We start from the raw sequence: 22,795 nt of genomic DNA, 5'->3' as shown, positions 1-22,795 counted from the left end.
AGCAATTAATTAATCGGCATTCTTATAGCTACTATCCCAAAGTGCGGTGGCTGCCACGAGCTGATTCTGGACCGTTTTATTCTTAAAGTGCTGGAAAGGACGTGGCACGCCAAAGTGCCTGCAGTGCAGCGAGTGTCATGGCCAGCTGAACGACAAGTGCTTCGCGCGGAATGGCCAGCTCTTCTTGCAAGGAGGACTTCTTCAAGTAAGTAAATTTCTCAAATGCCAAGGCTTGTGATGTGGTTGGGGTTAACGCTCTTAGAGGCCAAATTGGTTTAATGAAAAATCTCCTTTCATGTCGCATTTGCCAATGTTTGGGTCGAACAGACGTTACGGTACAAAGTGTTCCGCTTGTGATATGGGCATACCGCCCACGCAGGTGGTGCGTCGGGCCCAGGATAATGTCTACCATCTGCAGTGCTTCCTGTGCGCCATGTGCTCCCGCACCCTGAACACTGGCGACGAGTTCTACCTGATGGAGGATCGCAAGCTGATTTGCAAGCGTGATTATGAGGAGGCCAAAGGCAAAAGGTGAATTTCCGTTTTAAGATTGATCTAAAAGGAACGTCTTGTAATCTGTATAATGGATATCTTCTTAGGCCTCTATTTGGATGGTTCCTTGGATGGCGATCAGCCAAATAAAAGACCGCGCACCACGATCACCGCCAAGCAGCTGGAGACCCTGAAAACCGCCTACAACAACAGCCCCAAGCCCGCCCGCCATGTACGTGAGCAACTTTCGCAGGACACGGGCCTGGATATGCGGGTGGTGCAGGTCTGGTTCCAGAACAGGTGCGTCCTCCTGGTCTTCTGTCTTCTTAGTCTGTCTGGTTACTAACTACTACTTTGTTCTTTGACAGGCGGGCCAAGGAGAAACGACTGAAAAAGGACGCGGGTCGCACGCGCTGGAGCCAATACTTCCGCTCGATGAAGGGCAACTGCTCGCCACGCACCGAGAAATTCCTCGACAAGGATGAACTGAAGGTCGACTACGACAGCTTCAGTCACCATGGTGAGTGCGCTTGAGTTTAGTTTAGAAACTAAGGCAATACAATTATCAAGGATCGTAAATAGTCAAATCAGATATACTTTTATTGGCCTGTCAAAAGGTTTTTAAACTCATTTTATAAACTGGAAAATGAGTAATGATAATGACATATTTCTTACTTTAAGTTCTTTTATGCATTATAATCTTAAGTTAAAGATGACTTTTTATGATATCCAAATGAACTCCTTGCAGATCTGAGCAACGACAGCTATAGCACCGTCAATTTGGGCCTGGATGAGGGAGCCTCGCCGCACAGCATTCGCGGCTCCTACATGCACGGCAGTTCCAGTCCGTCGCAATATCCGCCGAGCAGTCGCTCGCCGCCGCCAGTTGGCCAGGGTCATACATTCGGCTCCTATCCGGATAATATTGTGTACACCAATATAGGTGAGTTATAGATTTTCCTTATAAAACTTGAGAACATTTCTCATAAGTATTTTTTCCCATTCCAGATCAAGCGGTGGGTTCTAGTTTGCATGCCAGCAAGTCGCATCATCGCCTGCACAGTAGCAATAATGTCTCCGATTTGAGCAACGATTCTAGTCCCGATCAGGGATATCCCGATTTTCCGCCAAGTCCTGATTCCTGGCTCGGCGATTCGGGTAGCACAAACAATACCAGCGCCAATAACAACAACAACAATAACAACAATGCGAACAACAGCAGCAGCAGTAACAATAATAACAACAGCAGCAGTGGCAATGTGAGCGTTACTACCGCCTCCAATCCTTCAGCGCCCGGCGTACATTACTGATACTCAAATCTGCTTTTGCGTTATTTTGAGATGCAGTCGCGTAGCCTGCTGTTGGCAGCTGCTCAGCAGCAGCATCAGCAACATTCGTCGCAACTATAGCAGCGACGCCATATTGAAAGCTCACAATAGTAACAGCAGATGTTGAGATGGTAGAGTCAGCAACATTAACAGCAGCAACATCAATAGCAACATAATAGCAACTGAAGCATCATGTGCTGCAACATTAACAGCAGCAATGGCAACATCTACACTCTATTGTTTATGCACAAAGCCCTCTTAATTTTTAGAAAACAAACACTCAAAAAAAAAAACAAAAAACAAAAAACTAAAAAAAACCAACACAATTTGCTCAAACATCCTTGATTTGAATTCGGTTTGCCAATGGTGGGCTTAGCTTGAAGATACACCTAAACACGGCTTGAATGTTACTAAGCGTTATGATTACGTCTGTTTTTTAAACGATTACTTCGCTCTATCATTTACCTACGTAACCCTGATATTTTAATGTAAATATTGTATATTTGTGTATAGTGAATGGAAACTAAAACTGAATTTTAAATTAATTAAGTCTGTATAGCGTCAAACAAAAACAAAAACAAAAAAAAAAAAAAAAAAAAAAAAAATCAACAAGTTATTTATTGCTTTATATAGGAATACAACAAAATTGCATAGGAGAAATATCAATTACGAAAACGTGATGTCGTATTTATATCTAACGAAGAAAAAAGTAAAACAAAAACCAAAAAATATTTCAACCAAATAGAAATGTCAGTAAAAAAAAAAGCAACTACGTAAAATGATAAAACGAATGCGATGAAATAAATTACTATTTGACACATAAGAATAAAAGACAACAAAAATTGTTAACCAGAAAGTTATTTTTTCGGTATTTCTTTGGATATTTTAAGAGGAATATCTTATAGATTCACTTTTCAGGGGGAAAATTCCGATTTTCAAAATGAATTCGTATCGGAAAGAATGTGATTACACCGAGCTGGTGGCTGTTTGTCATAAGTCAGATTTGCAAGAAAACGAGATGAGGCAGATGGAGTTCATAGGCAGCACTAGTATCCTTTTAGTCAAGCAAAATGGCATTTTTCATGCAGTGGGCGCCCATTGCCCCCATCGTGGAGCTCCTTTGTCAAAGGGTGTACTTACCAGAAATCGTTTGGGATGTCCCTGGCATGGAGCTTGCTTCAATCTGAAAACTGGTGATATTGAGAACTTTCCTGGCCTCGACTCCCTGCCCTGCCATCAAGTGAATGTTAACTCCAAAGGGCAGGTATTAGTGCGAGCCAAGCGATCGGATTTACGAATGAACAATAGGATTAAGAAAATGGTAAGGGGCAACTGGCAGGATCAAAAGTGCTTTGTAGTGGTAGGTGGAGGCCCTTCAGGTGCAGTCTGTGTGGAGACTTTGCGGCAGGAGGGCTATACTGGACGCTTGATTCTTGTTTGCCAGGAGAAGTTCTTACCCTACGATCGCATAGAAATAATGAACTCTTCAAATATGAAAAACATTGAACTTTACCTTCGGGATGAGAAGTTTTACAAGAACTACAACATAGAGCTGTATCTGGGCGTATCCGCTGAAAAGTTGGATACTATTCGGAATATCCTTCATTGCAGCAATGGAAATATGTTGTTATATGACAAAATCTATATAGCTACTGGTTACTCAGCGATCAGACCAAAAATACCTGGCGTAGATTTGGAAAATGTAAAGACTATACGAGACATAAGAGATGCCAGAAGTATACTTCGAAATGGTGGACAAGACAACTCGAGTGGTCTGTCTGGGTTCTAGTTTCATGGCTGTGGAGGCCTCCGCTAATTTAGTTTCCCAGGCGCGCAGCGTTACCCTAGTAGCCCGACAAAATGTTCCATTTAAAACCACTTTGGGTGAACTAATAGGAAACCGGTTACTTCAACTCCTAGAGGAGAACAACGTGAAAGTGCAGATGAGCAGTGGTATTACGCAGATCCTGGGAAACGATTGTGGTAAAGTGACTGCAGTGGAGCTATTGGATGGATCTAAGATACCATGCGACCTGCTGATCCTGGGCACAGGTTGCCAATGCAATACGGAATTCCTCAAACAGTCTGGTGTGAAGTTAAATGCCAATGGTTCCGTGGATGTCAACGACTTTATGCAGACAAACATACGAAATGTGTATGCGGGTGGTGATATAGCCAATGCCCATATCCTAGGAGAGATCACAGATCGTGTAAATATAAGTCACTATGGATTGGCTCAATACCACGGACGCATTGCTGCAATGAACATGTGTAGGCAAATTGCAAAACTGGAGACGGTACCCTTTTTCTATACCATGATCTTTGGCAAGGCCTTTCGATGCGCCGGTTTTGGTTCTTACAGTGATGTTGTCATTGAGGGAAGTCTCGAGGATCTGCAGTTCGTGGCCTACTTTGTGAACGACAAGGATGTGGTGACTTCAGTGGCCTCCTGCGGTCGGGATCCCATTGTCGCACAGTTTGCCGAGCTGATAGCACAGCAAAAAAGTTTATGTCGATGTGAGATCGCCGATTCCAAGGGACGCAGTAACTGGGCTAAGAAGCTTTTAAACTAAATTTCCTTACAGATTGTTTTGAGTAATAAAAGCTGTTTAATTGTATTCGGAAAAACGGTAATTTCTGTCCATTTTTTATGTAAAATTAAACAAAAATTTCAATCTTTTTTATAAATAATACCTTTTCTTGTATTTCACTTTGTATGATCTGTTATGCATAACATATGTTATGTTAACATATGTGAAGATGTTATTTAAAGCTTACAATTAAATTATCTCTGGCTGGAGTTTACTGCTGTTAACAAAAGCTTTACTTTCCAGCCACTTAACAGCCTACAAAAATGTTAACTATTAAACATTTCAAACAAAGATGAAAATAATTAAAACCCTTACATTTTATGATTATAGGCTAAAAAATGCTTAGAAATTAAATGGAATGATTTAGGTTAATGCTAGAACAAAAGAGTTCTAAGAGTTTTTATTCCAACTAAGGGTTAACAGCTGTAACACACTAATAAAACAAGAATTTCAAAGCATATGAAATTAATTATTCGCTTTAATGGCTTATAAAATTTAATAAAAGGTAAGGTTTCTCACAAGATATAAGATATTTAAGATGAGGCTGCTGGGAATATTGGTCGGTGCTCTACTTTTGACATCCATCCAAGGCTATAGGGGTTGGTATTCCTACACCCCTATTAAGAAGAAGAACTAAAAAAATCGAAATCATTGAATTTAAGGATTAAAAGAGCAAAAAACAAGTTTCAAATTCAATTTTGTTTTAAACAGATTTTAGATATATATATGTAATAACCTATGGCATGAATATTTTTATTTTTTTTATGGCATTTTACTCGATGCAAAACTTAAGTTTTCCGACCATATTTCCTCTAAAGCTAGAGGAGTTCTTGGTTTCATTAAAAGGTGGTCGAAGGAATTTAACGACTCATATGTTACCAAAACTCTTTTTATTTCTTTAGTTCGTCCGATTCTGGAATATGGATCATGTTTCTGGGACCCCCAGTATGGGATTCACCAGTGTCTTATTGAATCCATCCAGAAGAATTTTTTAATATTTGCTCTCCGCGGTCTCAACTGGGATGCAAATATACACCTTCCCTTTTATAAAAGTTGACTTTTACTAATCAATTTGCCATCCCTCGCTTATCGTAGGACGATGCTTGGTGTCGTCTTTATCCTTCTTATAATCTTCTTAAGGGTGAAATTGATAGCCAGGCCCTTCTAGGCCGCTTGAATATCCATGTACCCCTTAGGATTACTAGAAACTATATTCCTCTATCCTAAGAGCATTGTAGTTCGATCTTTGCCCAACATTAACCATTTCGGGTACTACGTTCAATCTACAAAGATCTTTATGACATTACTTCTAACTCTTCTCCTAACACTTTGAAAGTTTCGATACTAATCCATTTAGCACAAAACTAACTTTCCTCATATCTTTACTAATCCACTCGGATCTATGCCCGTGTTCCAGCGCCCCTCGGTCGGTTGGGCGGGAGGTGGGTTGCATGTCAAGCAACGGGAGTCGCGAAAAAAAAAAAAAAAAAAAATTTATAAAATTTAAATTTGAAATTTTATAGCCGACTAAAACTCAGTTGCTTATTTGACCCCAAACAATTAATTTTTTGTGCTGATGTATTATGCAGTATGGAGGGTAATTCCCTATGCGAGTTTGTCATTAATATTTCAGCAATTTGCTGACAGCTTAAACACGTTAATGGCCACATCAAAACGGCAATAAGAGCCATATAACGGTAATTCGGATAGCAAAACTTGGCTAGTTTTTTTTGCATATAACTCATAAACCATGGTGCTCATGGTACATAGATATCACAGGTTTGTATGTATGTATGTGAATATGATTACTTCCGTTCATATTGAAAAGCGTTCTTTTGTTGGGCGTTTAATGGGTTAACAGTTTAGCAGGTAAATTATGCAATATGCGTTGTAAAACGATCACAATAAGGGTGCCATTAATTAGTGGTAAAGTATAGTTTGCTTAGCTGCCTCGATACTTAGCTGCATCGTGAAGATAGTTGCCTGATATTTTCATTTTTCTGCATCATGGTCACTTTAGTATGAAAATAATTACGTTTGGTGCACCCAACTTAGCAGCCTTCTGCACTTAAGCGCCTCATATGGGGAGAATTTTTTATGGTTTTCTATGAAAATCATTTGAGTTAGCTGCGCCATCTATTGAGAACGAAGCAAATTTTCTTAAATAATTTCTATGCAGTTTGGCAACTCGTGCAATTTGAGTTTCTGCATTTCTGCATTTCATATGTATTAATATTTTGTTAACAATAATTTAGACATTGAAATGAAAACATAATTTGGCTAAAAAAGATACAAAATTTATCTGTACTTTATTTGAGCGGAAGGTAAACTTTTTGTTGTTCAAAACTTAAAATTAAGTTAGCTGAATTTTTAACATAGCAGCCTCGAAGTTGCGTGCAAAGTACTCGAGGCAGCTAAGCAAATTATACTGTACTTGGTTAGAATGTTTCAAATAATATAAATTATAAGTTGCATTTCTCGATAAACAAACAAATAACAAATTCAGACAAACAAAAACTACATGAAAATATTTCCATAATTTTGTAATTTCATTAAGAAATCCTCTCCAGGCCATGCTTTTCCCTTCAAAAACAGATTTGAGAAGTCATAAACATATCTTTTCGAACTGTAGATGATATTTTCAAAATTTGTAAATATATATAAAAAGTCAACAAAAATCAACAAAATAAAATAAAACAGAGCACCATGTGTTTCAATGTATTGGAAGAGCGCAGTCTGCTCCCTGATTGCCATATCACGAATCGTGAAAATCTCTTTTCCCTGCTGCAGTCCCTCCAGGAGCAGGAACTTCGGCCGGAGGATGTGGATGCCGATTTGAGGGATCGCTACAATGTGTTTCGGCAAGTCTTGCCCAATTACCCGCAACCGGAAATGGAAAACTCCAACCTTCGTGTTTATATCCAGGGATATCAGCAGGAGCAAGATACTTCCCGAGTCTCTGTGAATTCAGGTGCATCCGGTGAAGGGACCAGCAATTCCAGTCTGGACCAGAAGTAACTCTTTTAATCATCATTTAAACAAAGAAAACATTTTAAAAGTGAAATTATTTGTTTGGATAAATGTCTGGCAAGTGGCGTTTAAATGTAACGAAAGTAAAACCCGGCCATTAAATGTTAAACAATAAAAAAAGAAAATTCAACATAAAAAATTACAAAACAATTTGGGGGCAGTGGTACTCTGCCAGCATGGATATTAAGCAATTTAATGTGCGTTTGTCGCGCTTGTTTTCCTGCTTAAAAAACTGGAACCAGCTGGCCGTTTGTCCAGTGAAATGCGGCGAGCTTATCAAATCTAAATGATCTCATTCAACATATTTTAGTTATTACAAAAACAAAAATTAAAAAACAAAAAAATTAATACGAAAAACGTAAGCTAATCTCACTTAAATAATAACATACATCACCAAACAGGGGAAAGTGTAGGCCAACTTGGTATTAGTGCACCCTACGAAATAGAGTTTTATTAAGAAGTAGGAGATTACTAAAGAGTTATCTCAAATTGTTTCAATTATTGAGGAATTTAGGTAATCTTTAAGATTTTTTGATTATTTTCATTGTGACAAAAAAGTAATAAAATAAATCATCGTAGCGCATCCTAAAGTCTATCAAGTCTAGCCCAAGCAAATCCAAACTCACTTTTACCAAAAAGACCAGTAATGGTCAGAAGCAAAATAAAGCATATAGTGCAACTGAGATCGCTTGCAATGGAGGGACAGATCCGCATGTTCTGTCATCAAATGCCATGGTAATGTGTGTGTGTAGCTGCCCAGCAAATGGGTAAATTACAACCTGGAAATGGTCGCGAATCGAGACCAAACTGTCATAAAAATCAGTTAATAACCGCAGACCCCGCCAGACCAGTAGCAGGGCAGTATATAGAAGTGGATATATATATATATATGTGTGTGTGTGTGTGTGTGTGGTGATATACTACCTATCTGCTTATGTGGATTCGTATATTTTCATTTTCATTTGGCCAGATCGCTTTGGGGATCGCTTCGTTTAGTTGACAAAGTATTGTTCACCTGCACGGTTCGAATTACCGGAAACCGAAAGTTCTAAGCTCTTTTAACTAAAAATTTATAATTGCGTTGAATATAAAACCAAGTACGGGAAAAGTGATCATTCATTTTCGATTAAAATGCAAGCCTTTTCCATATTTTGCATAATTTTGCAACTTTTTGCAAACGTTCGATCGGAATCGGGGGAATTCGGTAGGATATGAGTGTGAAATTGGTGTATTGTGCATAAATTTACTTTAAAGGATAATACAACTTGTTAGAATCCTAAAATCCTAAAATGCTGTGTTAAAAAAAAAAGTCTCCTGCTACTCAAAGAGATGGATAAAAAGGAAGAACTATATAGAAGTTTATTTTAAGGAGTTAAAAAAAAAAGACCCAACCTAACCTAAGTTACTTCTAGAGAAACTCCTGGTACCCGTGACCTATGCCAAGCCAGAGCAAAAGAGCGGTAACGAGACTGCTGGACATTCGGTGGCCGCCCGTTCTTACTATGATGTGGGTCATTCCGCTGGTCAAACTGGCTGTTCCGTTGGCACTGAGTGCACACCCCTTCACGACTGTACGGCTCTGATATACGAGGTGGCCAGGAGTTGTTACTACGGTGACAAGTCGCTATATTGCGGTGGAGCTAGCGAGGAACTGCCCTACGTCTGCTGTCCTAGTAGTCCCTTGGAGAAGAATCAGGTCTGCGGAAAGTCCCTAGTTCAGGGACACTTTTACAAAGGATTGGGTTCCTATCCATTCGTCGCACGAATTGGTTTTAAACGTAAGTAATTTTTGATTTTTCCTATGAATAATAATCAGGAAACTATATATTTTACTTAAGATATTAACACTGGCGCCTTTGCCTATCCCTGTGCTGGGGCCGTAATCGCCCGTCGAGTCATCCTCACGGCCGCCCATTGTGCACTGGCCAAGGCCGATGGACACCGTTTGTAAGTCGGCCACTGGATGCAGTGCATCATAATCGCAACATCCATCTAATTTACTTTCTCCCTACGGACCTTTGCAGGTCATCTGTGCGCGTAGGTGAGTATGATACGAGTAGCGATCCGGACTGTGCCAACACCGGATTCTGTGCACCGCGCTCTGTCAACCACGCCATCAGCCATGTGATCGTGCATCCAGACTACAAACAGGGCCAATACCACCATGATATTGCTCTGCTAGTGCTCAAAACGCCGCTAAACTATTCGGGTGAGTTCTGGACGGTATGGAGGGAGTCGTAGTCCAATGGGTGGTTACGCTTGACGGTGTCGCCGTTAATTAAAAATCGTTTTGTTCTGTCATCTTTCACTCCAAACCACTCTACTCCACACTCGCTCCAAGTTCACAAATGTCAAATGTATTCCCCTCCAGCGGCCTGCATGTCGCTAATACGAGGTTGGGATCCCCACATCTCAATTAATTGGGCGGCGTTGGGCTTTGGTGCGTGTTTACTGTACCAACTAATGAGTTGATCGCGACCACTGGCCACTGGATTCGCTTTGATTTTGAAACGTTTTGCCTCAGTTCAATGGCTACAAACTTTGGCATACTGATATGTCACTATAAAATCAGTCAGTGTTTCATCTCAAAAGGGTCTCAGTCTGGACCAAAAGTCATATCCGCATTGCAAGAAAAACAAAACCAAAATCCATTCAACTTTTCGATTCATTGAGAACTTGACTTTTGTTTACGATACTCGCAAATTGTTAGTTCCCATTGCCGAAGATTGAAAATCAATTGGGACGTGATGTTGATGGTCCCCTCGGCAGACTGAGGCCAGAAATTGAATTTTAACGCGTAAAGCCTTATTACAGAATCATCTTTTGCACATAGCATATCAAATAAGGGTCATTACCAGGCACCGGTCGACCGACCGATCGATCGGTGAGGCAATCGATTGGTTAATTGCAATTTGGCCAGTTCGTAAACAGCACATTATTTGCGGCCCGAAAAGGGGCGTCTCCCAGGTGGCTGCCCCAACTTGTTTGCGCTCATCCTTATTGCTTTATAATGCCCAATAAAATACCGCGGCTCGAGATAAATCAATGGGTCAGTCCAAGGGCGTATATGGAGGTTTCTTTTTTATTAAAAAAAATATGTTTTTTATAGAAATGTAAAGTTTTCAAGTATAAAGTTGGACAAAATCTATAAATACAAAAATTATTATCAAAATGGAAATATTAAAATTTAAAGAAAAACCCCTTTGAAAGAAAATCTGGATACACCACTTTGGGTTAGGCAACAATGTTGCAGATTTTTTTTTGGGCAGGTAGCGATCAGAAGTCGAACATAAGATTAATGGCGGCCAACCCATTTCCACTCTTACACCGCCAGTGGCAACACAACCCATCTGCCTGCAGAAGACACGCGCCAACCTGGTAGTGGGCAAACGGGCTACCATCGCCGGCTGGGGCAAGATGTCCACGTCTAGTGTACGGCAACCGGAGATGTCGCATCTGGACGTGCCATTGACCAGCTGGGATCTGTGTCTACGCAATTATGGTTCGACTGGCGCTTTGGAGTCGCCGAACTCCATCGAAGGACAATGGATGTGCGCCGGCGGCGAGGGCAAGGACGTTTGCCAGGGATTCGGCGGAGCACCGCTTTTCATACAAGAGAATGGCATCTTTTCACAGGTAATATGGTTTTAATGATTCTACATTATATTTTTTAATAATATTTTGTATTCTATAGATTGGCATTATGTCCTTTGGATCGGATAACTGCGGTGGACTACGCATCCCGAGTGTCTACACCTCCGTGGCCCACTTTTCCGAGTGGATACATGACAACACGCCGCCTGAGTAGGCCGACTAACCTAGGCTAAGCCACTATCCTTAACTTGAATTCTTAAATTGTATAAAGAAATATTTAAATAAATAAAAAACAGAATATTATTCTATGCCTATATCAGAAGCGTATAGCCGCTATCCATTGATTTAGGTGTACACGCACCCAATAACTTAATTGAATTAATTGAACTTTGACCCAAACCACTCGCAGAGGCTTGAAAAATATGAAATGATCTTTTAAACAAATAAGATGACGGTAATAAAAGAAAACAAGTAGACTATTGGACCCTTACTCTACTTTCCTTGAGCAAGTTACAAGCTCAACAAACTGTAAATATATTTTATATTTATTTTTGTATATTTTAAATAAAATATTCTAATTCAAAACACTGTAACTATTCAACAGACAGTTGTTTTATTTTTAAGAATATTTTTAAAGCACAAAAGCTAATATTTCAAAATCTTTTTATACATTTTTTGTTCAGTGTACGCTCTCCGAAAACTCCTCATTGCCGGCTCGTTAAACTTAATCGCTTCAGAGTCTGCATGGGAATTCTCCTGACTTGATTTCGAGCTGTCCATGTGCGTGTGGAGAGAAGAATCCCCGATGAAGATGCCGGTACCGGTGCCGGTGCCAGTGCCGGTGCCATGTGGCTAATTGGAGTCAGCTGTTTTTATGAGCCACTGGGATCAGCTGGTGGTTTGGCAGGAGCTGCACTCCCATAACTAGAGCCATAAAAATTCAATAGCTGCACTGAGCGAAAAACCTTACCCATGTAAATAGAATTCCAAACATATCTCTATTGCTTAGCGATTGCATAAGGCATGTGATGCCAGGCAGATGACAAATTAACTGGTTCACATTCCCGTAGAAATCAAACGATCGCTTAATCAATTTACGGCCAACTCAGGCCCCGCACTGAAGGCAGTGTATCTGACGATCGGCGAGGTCCCAGGGTCGGAGGCTGGCTGAAGGCAGAAGACAACTAAATGGAAAATCAATTTGTTTGCTCTCCACACAGACGGACGAGGTCCCCAGACGGTCAGTCGGCAACCGATCGTCGTGAGGTGAACATCGTCGGCGCGCTCTCTCAATCCTACATTACAGAAAATTCACCGGGCGAAAATATTTTTTGAAGATTGTCCAAAAAATTTTAATTGCATACCGCCCGTGTGTGTGGCCAGCTGGAATCGACCAATAATGAAATCTTGAAATATTTTTTTTTTTTTTTTTTTTTGTCAAGTTCGTTCTTATATTTAACAGTCTGGCTGTTTGGCACTAATTAATTATGGTGCCCGATTAAATAAACTTAAAATATAGTAGTAGTCGATTCGAATTCCGCTTGCATTTCGCGAAACGCTTAAATTAACTAAACGATGTAAATTGTAAAATATGTGAGCTTTGTATAAATTAGGTGCTTCATCCATTGAGGTAGTGATCAAAGTGTTAATTATCCCCTGAAAGAAACAGAAGAGAGGTTTTATTACGTTTTATATTTGAGTCATAGAACCATTCTATCACTATAATAAACTCGATAAAGAATTCCAAAAATAAAAAAAAAACTGTTTAACATAAACAAAACTCATTTATGACTGCATTATTTTATACAACATTCGGCTAGGAAAATTAATAATACAGCTTAGATAGACAACTCTGGTGTTAGCATAGAATATTTGCATTCCAAATTTATGAGTTCATCCGATTTCTTATAAGCTTAAATCATTTTAATAGCTTACGAGTTAAATGGCCATTACCATCTGCCAGTAGATATTGTCCCATTTAGCAGAATCATCGTTTTTCCTAGCAAAAAGATGTTCTGAATGTATGGCAACCCCAACCCCCGAAGTGAATTTGTGCCAAAAGAGAAGAAAACAGAAGTATAGACTTTTGCCCTCCGCGAGGCCAATCTAATGCCAATAAAAAATAAACAATAAACAAATTCGATCGAACAAATTGTTTTTGACGTGCGTAATGTGTTTGTGTGATGAAGTGTTTGTTTACGTTTCAGCTCTAGACAGCAAAAAAAAATTGCAAACAAAATTAAAAACAAAAGGCAGTCCCTTCGTGTGCGATTGTTCGCCATAGATAGCGAGAACCTAAAAAATAAAAGCGGAGCGAATAGCGTTCGACTCATAAATATCGAAGCTAATCAGATGGACAGCGGAGAGCCAGTGCGCTAATTAGGAGTGCTACATATAACTGTAAGCTAATCGGATCGAAAAAAAAAAAAACATAAGTTCGGCAAAAGCAATGCAATATGTTGGAGCGAGATCGCTGCCGGCAAAAGAAACTAAAAAGTGAAAACGAAAATTAAAGCTAAGAACATTTATGCAAGTCCCAGCTTGGCAACATGAAATCTAGCTACATGTTGCTTACCGCCAGCCTCATGATGCTGGCGCTATATGGCGGTGGTGCCGAATCAAAAATGGAGCATGAATGCACCAGCATTGACATCCGTAACGAATGCAGTAAGTTTCATCTGCTGGACAACTGCACAGTGGTCACTGGATACGTTTTGATCGTATTAATCCACGGGGAACAGAACAACTGTAACTTTTCGAACTATTCCTTTCCACTTCTAACCGAGATTACCGAGTTTATGATCTTCACTGAGGTGCGGGGCCTGACCAACATCACGGAGATGTTTCCGCACCTGACCGTTATTCGGGGTCACCGATTGTTCCTCAACTATGCTCTTGGCATAACCAACATGCATGACCTCGAGCAGGTAAGTGGGACTTCAAAGTTTCTGATTGCCATGTGCATTTCATAAAATCCTACACTTAACAGTTAGCTTTTCCACAACTAGTGGCAATACAAAGTGGCCAAGTCTACATCGGCAACTGCCCTAAGCTCTGTAACATGGACCGGGTTAATTGGGATCTGCTCACCCTCAGCAGGGGCGAAAATCAAATTAATGTTGTCGGTAAAAATTGTAGCACACCCGTGTGCCACGGATGCTCCTCCTCTCACTGCTGGTCGAACCATTTCTGCCAGCGTTCTCTTAACGAAAATGTTGCCAATCCCAAGGCGTAAGTGTACAATATATACATTTTAAGGTTCAGGAAAATCGCAAAGCTAGTTTTATTTATTTTCTGCAGCAACATTAACACATGCCATGAAGAGTGCTTGGGTGGCTGTAAGAATAACTCGATATCCGCTGCTGACTGTACCGTCTGCCGAGGACTTAGTGATTCTGGTGTCTGTGTGAAGAGCTGCCCGAAGAACAAGTGAATGGAAACATCTTTATATGAATTCCTATCCCTATCTAATATATTTTATTTCAGATATGCCATGCAACTCTTTCAGCGCTGTTATACCAGGGATGAATGTGTAATCAAACATGGCTATGTTATCTATGAATCAGAGTGCGTTGCCTTCTGCCCCAGCGGCTACAGGACGGACAACAAGTCCGAGTGCGTGCTTTGTAGTCCCGAAGAGGCTTGCGTTAGCTTTTGCACTCCCGAGTATCCTGGGAATACGTTCACCATATACAACCTGGCCGATGCTGAGAAGTTGCGTGGCTGCCAGATCTTTAATGGTAGCCTGGTTATCACCATTCGCAACAAGGTGAATGAGACACTGCTGTTCCAGATGTTCACTAGTATCCGGGAGGTTCGCGGACACCTCAAAGTCTATCGGTGGGCATATATTTAATTGGCTTCCAACTGCCACCTTACAGATTTTTATTTCTTTCAAAGTTCCTCCCAGCTACGAAGTTTGAATTTCCTCAGTAATCTGGAGCGAGTACACGGTGATCCGCTAGATAATCGCCACTACTCCTTTATACTCTACGACAATAAGCAGCTCTCCGAGTTGTGGAAACCTTCCCAGCAACTGGAGTTCATGGAAGGCGGCATGTTCATGCATCGTAACAATAAGCTATGTAACCGGAGGATGCGAGAGTTCCAAAACAGTGTAACCCACGACAGGGCCCTAGACTCGTTGCAGGAAAATGATGAGGAGGTCCAATGCAGTCCCTCGAAACTAGTACTATATGTACAGGTAAAACTGTATTTTTGTCAAGAACTGTTCATTTGCTAACTCTTCTTTTATATTTATTAGAAACGATCCCACCGAACAGTGAAGCTAAGCTGGCTTAAGTCTAAGACCAGCCAGCGGATAGAGCTAATCCACCGACCATTGCCGCCCGGAAAGACGTACCACGAAGAGAGTGAACTTGAGGCACCGATATGCACACGAATCAACTGGAAACGACGCATACTTTTTCCCTGACAATCTGATCGAGAATGGTACCCACTATCTGTTCGAGTTGGATGATCTTCAGCCAGACACTAGATACGCCATCTTGTTGCGAACTTTCGGCGATGAATTGGCTCTGGAGGCGCGCAGTGAACTAACATATATTCAGACGCAGATAGATATACCGAGACAACCGCTGCTAGAGCTTGTCAAAAAGACGGATAGTTCGCTGACTATTCGCATGGCCAGTCACAACCACGACAGCTTCCTACTAACTGTTTTCGAATTGCCCGATGATCAGGAGTATATAGAACAACGGAATTACTGCCACCAGCCGTCGTATATGTTACAGGACATGGATGGCCCCAAATGGATGAACTTCGACGACTACGACAATTGCTGTGCCCACAAGGAGGAGCAATTAAAAGATTCTCGCTTTATCGAGAACATGCGGGAGCAGTATCGGTGTTCCCTAGATGATCCTAAGCTCTGTCGGCGACTGGTATTGTCGGAGGCCGCTCTACCACAGTTAAGGCTGCCGGGAAACACTACGGAGTACGAGATAAAGACACTGCATCGTTATCGCCTGTATGCGCTACAGTTGCAGGCCTGCAATCCACTAGGATGCAGCAGCCATACATCACTTTACGGACGCACAAACTACACATTGGGTGCAGATCTGCCTACTAAGTTACATGCCTGCCACATTCCGGAGATGCATAAGTACATCCTGCACTTCGACGAGCCAAAGAAACCAAATGGCCTCTTGACCAACTATGTTATCCACTATCGACACAACTCCACGATCCACGTGAGTTGTGTAACAAGGCAGGATCACCAGAATGCCGGCTACGTGAACGTCAATCAGATAAATATCACTTTCACCGATTGCGCTGTACGGGTCCATTCCCTAGCAGGTGATGTGATGACGGCCTATATCCCAATTACCCAATGCAGTGACGATGACCGACGGCGGTTGGCCCACATTCGGGAGGCTAAGGAATTGAGCCCGGAGATTTCTGAGTTGCCTGTCACAACGTCACATGCACGAGGCATTAGCATATTTCCTGATCTGCTTCCTTCTTGGGTGCAGTGTTTCATTGATTTGGGTACTCTACAAGCGACGCTGCTGGAGGAAATTGCCAGGACTCAGGCGCTATATGCCTGTACGGGAACAGTGGTTGAGGGACCGACAGCAAACCGAGGATCGCGAAATCCTTGTCGACGGATTCGAAACTGTTCGTTTTCAGAACAACAACGACAGCCAAGGGGACGATTATCCCATGTAAACGATAATACATAAATGTATGAGAACTTACCATGCTGTCCTTGGTGGTCCTAGGTGGAGGAGGTGCTAGGTTTAGTTGTGGGCTCTGACTTCACGGTGTCATCATCTTGTTTGTTACCGCTGGCCTGAAGTACGCTGCTGGAGGTTACCGGTAGCACTTCAGTGTCGGACGGGGGCGTGGGCGTCCGGGGAGTTAACAACTGCTGGCGGTTTCTCAAACGCTCCATCTTGGCCTGCTCGTACTCCTTAAGATCGGAGAGCTTCAGTTGGATGGTCTGCAGTTCGCGGCGTCGCATTTTCTTAAATGTTTTTGTTCGGGGGTGGGCTTGCTTATATACAATACAAGATCCAATCCTTATATCGATTATGTATCGAATGCACTAGTCAGTTAGGGGTGGCAATGACAGCTGAAAATATCGATAGCAGACAGTCCATTATGACCATTCTTCCCGTTATTTTTTAATTCAATAGCGATTATGATCGTAGGTCTTTTTTTAACTTTAATTTGTAATTATATATAATCCACTAGAAAAAATCAAGAAAGGGTATATAGTTTAACATTATTTTGAAAACAACATGTTCTTCTTAAATATGGTTCTAAAATGGTTTATTGAAGATAATAAGATTATGTTAAAAAATCTAGCTACAATGAATATAAACCGTATATAGTTTGTACAACCTTTTTACCTAGTCAGCTAAGCAATATCAATTCAGTTCTCGTCCCCAAAGAGTCCTCCCAGTTCTAGATCTTCTCCTCCAGTGCCGGTTAACTGGTGAGCTCTAAATTCCGTAAAGAACTTTCCATCGCTTTTTGCACTCCATGCCTGCTCATCCGACTCGGCGGCAATGTGTCGGGCATGCTTGGGAGGTGTGAAATGAGTGTAGGTGCAATCTGTATAGTTAGCCGGCGCTGGATCATCCTCACCGGATTGCAAGTCATAGTGTTCCCTGAGAAATTCGACCACCTGTTCTTTGGATCCCAAACTGTTGAACTGGATACGTAGATCTCGCTTCATTTGAGCACTGTACATAAAAGTTAAGTGGTGATGAAAGCACTGGAACAGTAGATTATCCCCGGCAGCAGCTGCAATATCCAACCACTGTTGAACGCAGGACAATGGCGTTGATCTACCCTCTGGATAAGAGCTATTGAAAAGGGCCGGATTGGCTAGAAGGCCGCGAGCAGCCATCACACCAGCTGCTCCCGTCTGGTCGTATAAATCGCAGGCATCCCTGTAGCTCTCCACATTGCCGTTGACTATCAAGGGAATCTGTAGAGATTTTCGCACTTCGGACATAGCTGGGATGTCTAGTGTATCCTTTGAGTGCTTCTGTGCTGGCGTCCTGCCGTGGAGAGTCAGAAAGGTAACGCCAGCGTGCTCCAACTGGCGGGCTAGATCGATGCTGCGCTGCAAAGACTCATCACCTCCTAGCAAACGCATCTTCACCGAAACACTAAAGTCGGCGGGCAGAGTGCGTCTCACTTGCTGCACCACCTGACGCACTTGTTCCGGCTGGCGAAGCATCCCACATCCATAACCCTTTGCAATTGCCCAGCTTTGGGGACAACCACAGTTCAAATCAATCCCATCCACATACGGATAGATGAGCTGGGCGGAGGTTACGAATTCCGTGGGATCCTTGGCAGCAAACTGGGCGATCAGTGGCTGGTCATCAGCGCCCGTAGAGAACTCGTTCTGGCGTGCCTTTTCGCTGTTGTTAATAGAGTCTGAGATCATCATTGGCGTAAAGGCAAGTTGTACTCCGTTGAGGCGAACGAGTCTTCGGAATTCCAGTTTACTATAGCGCACCACTAGAAAAAGATGCAGTTTAATAATTTATATACCAAGTTATTTTCAAATATTTGATCATACTTGGAGCGCTCACACGCAGGAAATCCGTTTGTGCCTCCGCGAACAGCGCTGCAATGTCGTGGTGCGGCCTTTGCTGCGGCAGATGCATCGTAAATTAATTAATTGACTCTAAAGAAACATAAACAAGGGCCAAACGTGGTGAAATAACCACTGTTGCGTATCAGTGTTTACCATGTGAGTGGTTATCGAAATGTCGACCATCGATATATAGGGGCTTTTTAACGATAGTAACGGATATTCGGTGATAAAATTCGAAACAACGGGATAACAAAAAATTTTGTCTTTGAAAGTAAAGTTAATCAATAAAAATTAAAACACTTTAATTAACTTGTTACGTATACTTGTCTGTTTGTTTCTTAAAAAATTCTAAAGACAGCAAAGCATATAGAACACTTGCAAACACTTTCTATTCTGCCCATGTACAATTTAAAATAATTCCCCAATAAAAGTATTCTCAGGCTAAAGCTCTGTGGTTGCCACTCCCCAGTATTTACGCATTCGACTCTCGTGCTCGTTGAAGTCATCATCGTCCTGTTCCTCCTCGTCAAGGATGTTCCTCTCTCGTTCCTGGGTAACGGCAAAGTCATACTCAAAATTATACGGCATCAGTCGCTGAAGGGAACCAAAGTAAGCGGAATTTGGTGCCCCAGGCCGCTTTACGGTGCTTCCTGGAAACTTGGGTCGTGGCTTGGCGTCAAACAGATTATAACCGTAACTGTGCGCCTGCTGAAATGAGAGAGCACTGCCAAAATGTCCAGGAACCGGCTGCTTTACTTGATGATATGATCCGAGAGGCACGGAGTTAGTTACAGGTTGGGGCAACTGTGGCGTGCTGGTCGAAATAAACTTATTGGTGACACTGCGCATCAGATTCGAGGTGAAATCATTGCGATCCTGGGCAGCCGGAGCTGCCATGATGGCATTCGGGACAGATCTCTGCTTCGTAAAGGACTTAGAAATGGTGTTTAACTCCTTGTCGAACAAAAGTTGAGTGTTCTGTTCCAGCATGTACTCCCAGCACTTGAACTGTTCCTCTGAAAGCACTGACTCTGTTTCGTCCAGCATCTCCAGCTGTTGCTCCTCCTGCAGGACGCGTGCATGTGCCAGGATAAACTCATCGTCTTTTTCCTTCGTTAGCAGATCTCGGTCGCTCTGACCACTCGGCGAGGATCGACCTGCCATGGGCACCTGTTCAATAGCCCTATGACGACATGCGTTGCTCCTGTCGCAGCAGGTTCGTTTGCAAACAGATCCACTGGAAGTGGGTAATGAAATCGGTTGTGGTTTCTTGCGCACACTTTGCTTCAGCTCTCTGATGAGGTGTTCCACATCGGTTCCCAAATGCCGGAAACGCACCACGATCACACTGAGATTCTCCGTCGCCTCAAAGCTTTGGGCAATGTCCACCAGCCGCTTTGCCGCCAGCAGAGCGTTCTCTTCCTTGCGAATCTCTCGGGCGGCGCGATCAATGTCCATCACTGACCAGAGCTGAGCATTGCCCACGACCAGGTACTCATCTTCGTTGCTGAGTGTGAGCTAATAAAAATTAAAGCATTTAGAGTAAGTTATAAAAGTTGAAAACTCCGCAAATACCCACCTCTAAAACTTTTGGATCTGGTATTACTATGGAATGATTTTGGTCTTTTTGGGTGACTTCCGTTTCAGTCAGTCGCAACTGGGAGGTGCGTCTTATGAGATATGCGTCAAGGCGTCCTGTGCTGGCCATGCGCAGGACATAGCGCTTGCTCTTCAGAGGCCTTACCTTCGACGGTGCCCGTGTCCTGGTGAGATGGAAAAGGGCTGCACTGCGCACGTTCCCGCATTGCTGGTGTGCTGCCAGCAGGGTGAACTTCATGTAATCCTTGATCGCCGAATCCTTAACCATTTGTTCTTGTTTCATCAGATCAGGCACTAGGTGAGCCATTTCCTGGGCCGCCCGTCCATATCCTTCCATCGCCTCGAACATCCCGTACAGGGCTTCGTCAGATCCTCCATAGTTGGCCGCCCGCAGCTGACAGACAGAAAGCTTGCGGCAATCTCCAGAGCCTGGAGTTTCCGCAAAACCCATTGTCCAAGGTCCAGTCGTTTTGTTCTGACTCCGTTGGGAGTTAACCTGCCGGAGAGTAGTTGTGGGCAGGGCGACTCTATTGTTCCCCGAGACATCTATTAGGCTCCAGTGACGCTGGCTTTGAGTCTGACAGACCTTGAACTGCTGCTCGTCCACCTGAAGAATAATGGCGTTAGTTGGTCTTTCAATATACCAGAATAAGTCCCAACTCACCTGCAATTGCAAGTTCCCCGAAAGGTCTAAGTACTTCAGATTCCGGGAAGGAACCAGAGCCAAAAGATTTACCCGATCTAGATGATTGTGGGAGAGATCCAGAACCTTAAGCATGCCCAGCTTGGCCAATTGCGGGGTACAGAGGAGCAGATTATTACAGCAGCGAAGCACTCTGAGCTCTCCCAGAGTGGCCACCTCCTCAGGCAGTTGTTGTAGCATATTGCCGGACAAAACCAGGATCTCCAGTTCCGACCAGTTGCGAACGCAGGCAGCGGGCAGGACTCCAATGCGATTGTAGGCTAAATGGAGGACCCTCAACTTGGCGGCATTGTGCAATGAGTCAAATATACTGTCATTAAGTTGATTTCCTGCCAATGAGAGATTCACCAGTGAAGCATGATTATTTTGCTCGTAGCGCGGCAAAGTGGACAGTTTATTGCAGGACGCATTCAAAGTTTCAAGGCGAGCATGGGTCACTGCGAAAAAGTTATCCGGAAGATTTTGTAGCTCATTGCTCTGTAGGTGAAGACTACGTATGCTGCCAAAACCCTCAGGCAATTGGTCCAACTGTTTCAAATCGTTGTATGCCAAGTTCAAGGATACCATTTGACTGATCCTGTAGTTACGCAGCAGACCAGTCACGTTGCTAAGGCGATTGTGCGAAGCCCCCAGGGTCGTCAAGGATGCACATGCTCCGATCCAGTTCGGCAGCTCGCTGAAGTTGTTGTGCGAGATGTCGATACTCTGCAGCTTAATTGGAACCGGATGGGTGTTCGTTGTGGAGATGCTATGCAGGTCTGGAATATATATTAAACTATGTACTTTCAGGGAACCATAAAGAAAGTGGTTAATTTTTATGAAAACAGATTCCAACAAACTAATTTTCCTTTACACTAAAAATTTTCCCCACCTCACCATTCTTATAAAGCTTTAAATTTCCATATCTAACATATAACCGGAAGTAGGAATAATTTTAAAGTGGGCCTCTTACAATTATGATCAGCTACGAGTGTCTGCAGGTTGGTGGCATTGATGATCAGTTCCATCAGCTTGTTCCGGCTGCACTTTAGCGTCTCTAGTTGAGCCAGCGAAGAGAGATCCAAGACCTCCATTTCATTTTCGCACACCTCCAGCTGGGTCAAGTACTGAGGGCGAAAAGAGAAAACGACGAATGGGGGAAGACACACTAACCGGATATCAAATACCGGATGCCGGATACCGACAGCCGGAGTTGACTCAACTCACGTTGTAGTTGCCAATCAAGATGCTGCCCCCCAGTTGGCTGCCCTTCAGGCTCAGCTTTTGAGGGGATGTCTGGCCACCAGTTGATGCCTCCTCCTCTTCAGTTAACTCGACGGACTTTGGATGCGGTCCATTGTGGCTGGCATTAACTTTCAGCTTCGATTTGTATGGATCCGCTGGTTTCCTCGTGGCTTTGAGCATTGTTTCGGACCTCTCGGGGTTTCTTGTATTTTTTTTTCAGCTCTTGTTAAGACTACAACTTTGCTATGCATCAACGAACACCCACCAACCGACGATCGCCTCGGATTTCATATGTTTTCCTGGGGTAATCCACTGCACTTTTATTTTTTTTAAACTCAGCCTACACGAGATCACTGATCTATAGCATTTATTGTGTATAGTTATTAATTCTTTAATGGGTGCTTCCCGGAATGTGGCAAGAAACACCTGAATGTATTTTGTAATATTTTTTCATTTTGGTATAGGATCCACACCCGCTAAATGCGACCGCTCAACTGAAGACAAATACTAAAACTACGGCTATGACTCTGGGCCGTTAGAGAAAGACGGACACGGTTGAGAGCTCCTCGGTCTTTCGGTTTCTGGTCGTATTGCCCAAATCCGAGTTGCGTTCAAGACATGGAAGTACAGTGGTATAGTTTCTAACAAATTG

At 42.7% G+C, this 22,795-nt stretch overlaps 8 protein-coding genes across 8 annotated transcripts in view; 5 read left to right on the top strand and 3 right to left on the bottom strand.

The window, feature by feature from the left end:
- LOC108106843 (LIM/homeobox protein Lhx3) overlaps nucleotides 1-2,669 on the top strand; it is a 28,416-nt gene extending 25,747 nt beyond the window's left edge. Inside the window, 7 exon segments of the mRNA XM_041819778.1 lie at nucleotides 29-111; nucleotides 113-184; nucleotides 186-205; nucleotides 328-792; nucleotides 861-1,012; nucleotides 1,241-1,435; nucleotides 1,501-2,669. Coding sequence (XP_041675712.1) covers nucleotides 29-111; nucleotides 113-184; nucleotides 186-205; nucleotides 328-792; nucleotides 861-1,012; nucleotides 1,241-1,435; nucleotides 1,501-1,901 — 1,388 coding nt within the window. The 3' untranslated portion in view covers nucleotides 1,902-2,669.
- A 91-nt stretch (nucleotides 2,670-2,760) lies between these two features.
- Nucleotides 2,761-4,841, top strand: LOC108106840 (apoptosis-inducing factor 3). The gene is given in 2 exon segments (XM_017214078.2): nucleotides 2,761-3,561; nucleotides 3,563-4,841. Coding segments are annotated over 2 exon segments (1,632 nt in total). The 3' UTR covers nucleotides 4,394-4,841.
- Nucleotides 4,842-6,735: 1,894 nt separating this feature from the next.
- Nucleotides 6,736-7,567, top strand: LOC108106888. The gene has a single exon (XM_017214136.2). It carries the CDS (start codon nucleotides 7,118-7,120, stop codon nucleotides 7,427-7,429), a length of 312 nt encoding a protein of 103 aa, XP_017069625.1. The 5' UTR covers nucleotides 6,736-7,117; the 3' UTR covers nucleotides 7,430-7,567.
- A 675-nt stretch (nucleotides 7,568-8,242) lies between these two features.
- Nucleotides 8,243-11,333, top strand: LOC108107022 (chymotrypsin-like protease CTRL-1). The gene is made up of 6 exons (XM_017214369.2): nucleotides 8,243-8,645; nucleotides 8,854-9,219; nucleotides 9,280-9,388; nucleotides 9,466-9,650; nucleotides 10,776-11,077; nucleotides 11,136-11,333. The coding sequence occupies exons 1-6, from the start codon at nucleotides 8,573-8,575 to the stop codon at nucleotides 11,247-11,249; spliced, it is 1,149 nt and encodes a 382-aa protein (XP_017069858.1). The 5' UTR covers nucleotides 8,243-8,572; the 3' UTR covers nucleotides 11,250-11,333.
- Nucleotides 11,334-12,558: 1,225 nt separating this feature from the next.
- On the top strand, nucleotides 12,559-16,755 carry LOC108107020 (insulin-like growth factor 1 receptor). Its single transcript, XM_017214367.2, is given in 9 exon segments — nucleotides 12,559-12,665; nucleotides 13,243-13,962; nucleotides 14,025-14,266; nucleotides 14,336-14,464; nucleotides 14,522-14,875; nucleotides 14,936-15,239; nucleotides 15,300-15,461; nucleotides 15,463-16,500; nucleotides 16,502-16,755. Coding segments are annotated over 8 exon segments (2,832 nt in total). The 5' UTR covers nucleotides 12,559-12,665; nucleotides 13,243-13,584; the 3' UTR covers nucleotides 16,727-16,755.
- On the bottom strand, nucleotides 12,585-17,099 carry LOC108107023. Its single transcript, XM_017214370.1, has 2 exons — nucleotides 16,757-17,099; nucleotides 12,585-12,691 (listed from the first exon to the last, which is right to left on the bottom strand). Exon 1 carries the CDS (start codon nucleotides 17,019-17,021, stop codon nucleotides 16,776-16,778), a length of 246 nt encoding a protein of 81 aa, XP_017069859.1. The 5' UTR covers nucleotides 17,022-17,099; the 3' UTR covers nucleotides 12,585-12,691; nucleotides 16,757-16,775.
- A 216-nt stretch (nucleotides 17,100-17,315) lies between these two features.
- LOC108107021 (tRNA-dihydrouridine(20a/20b) synthase [NAD(P)+]-like) lies at nucleotides 17,316-18,833 on the bottom strand. The gene is made up of 2 exons (XM_017214368.2): nucleotides 18,600-18,833; nucleotides 17,316-18,538 (listed from the first exon to the last, which is right to left on the bottom strand). Exons 1-2 carry the CDS (start codon nucleotides 18,685-18,687, stop codon nucleotides 17,436-17,438), a joined length of 1,191 nt encoding a protein of 396 aa, XP_017069857.2. The 5' UTR covers nucleotides 18,688-18,833; the 3' UTR covers nucleotides 17,316-17,435.
- A 225-nt stretch (nucleotides 18,834-19,058) lies between these two features.
- LOC108107019 (protein phosphatase PHLPP-like protein) lies at nucleotides 19,059-22,628 on the bottom strand. The gene is made up of 5 exons (XM_017214366.2): nucleotides 22,126-22,628; nucleotides 21,872-22,025; nucleotides 20,881-21,677; nucleotides 20,197-20,823; nucleotides 19,059-20,135 (listed from the first exon to the last, which is right to left on the bottom strand). Exons 1-5 carry the CDS (start codon nucleotides 22,321-22,323, stop codon nucleotides 19,059-19,061), a joined length of 2,853 nt encoding a protein of 950 aa, XP_017069855.1. The 5' UTR covers nucleotides 22,324-22,628.
- Between the last annotated feature and the right edge of the window lie 167 nt (nucleotides 22,629-22,795).

Source organism: Drosophila eugracilis, unplaced genomic scaffold (assembly GCF_018153835.1).
Source record: "Drosophila eugracilis isolate 14026-0451.02 unplaced genomic scaffold, ASM1815383v1 contig_952, whole genome shotgun sequence".
NCBI lineage: Eukaryota > Metazoa > Arthropoda > Insecta > Diptera > Drosophilidae > Drosophila > Drosophila eugracilis.
This window is presented reverse-complemented; position numbering and strand designations above follow the sequence as displayed.

What these genes read in the sequence shown, in the direction of transcription:
- LOC108106888 (XM_017214136.2), top strand. Translation starts at nt 7,118, where the DNA reads ATGTGTTTCAATGTATTGGAAGAGCGCAGTCTGCTCCCTGATTGCCAT.
- LOC108107022 (XM_017214369.2), top strand. Translation starts at nt 8,573, where the DNA reads ATGCAAGCCTTTTCCATATTTTGCATAATTTTGCAACTTTTTGCAAAC. An exon ending in CGCACGAATTGGTTTTAAAC is followed by an intron (nt 9,220 to 9,279) that starts GTAAGTAATTTT and finishes ATTTTACTTAAG; the next exon opens with ATATTAACACTGGCGCCTTT. An exon ending in AGAATGGCATCTTTTCACAG is followed by an intron (nt 11,078 to 11,135) that starts GTAATATGGTTT and finishes TGTATTCTATAG; the next exon opens with ATTGGCATTATGTCCTTTGG.
- LOC108107023 (XM_017214370.1), bottom strand. Translation starts at nt 17,021, where the DNA reads ATGCGACGCCGCGAACTGCAGACCATCCAACTGAAGCTCTCCGATCTT.
- LOC108107021 (XM_017214368.2), bottom strand. Translation starts at nt 18,687, where the DNA reads ATGCATCTGCCGCAGCAAAGGCCGCACCACGACATTGCAGCGCTGTTC. An exon ending in CCTGCGTGTGAGCGCTCCAA is followed by an intron (nt 18,539 to 18,599) that starts GTATGATCAAAT and finishes ATCTTTTTCTAG; the next exon opens with TGGTGCGCTATAGTAAACTG.
- LOC108107019 (XM_017214366.2), bottom strand. Translation starts at nt 22,323, where the DNA reads ATGCTCAAAGCCACGAGGAAACCAGCGGATCCATACAAATCGAAGCTG. An exon ending in TCTTGATTGGCAACTACAAC is followed by an intron (nt 22,026 to 22,125) that starts GTGAGTTGAGTC and finishes TTTCGCCCTCAG; the next exon opens with TACTTGACCCAGCTGGAGGT. An exon ending in CAGATCCAAAAGTTTTAGAG is followed by an intron (nt 20,136 to 20,196) that starts GTGGGTATTTGC and finishes AATTTTTATTAG; the next exon opens with CTCACACTCAGCAACGAAGA.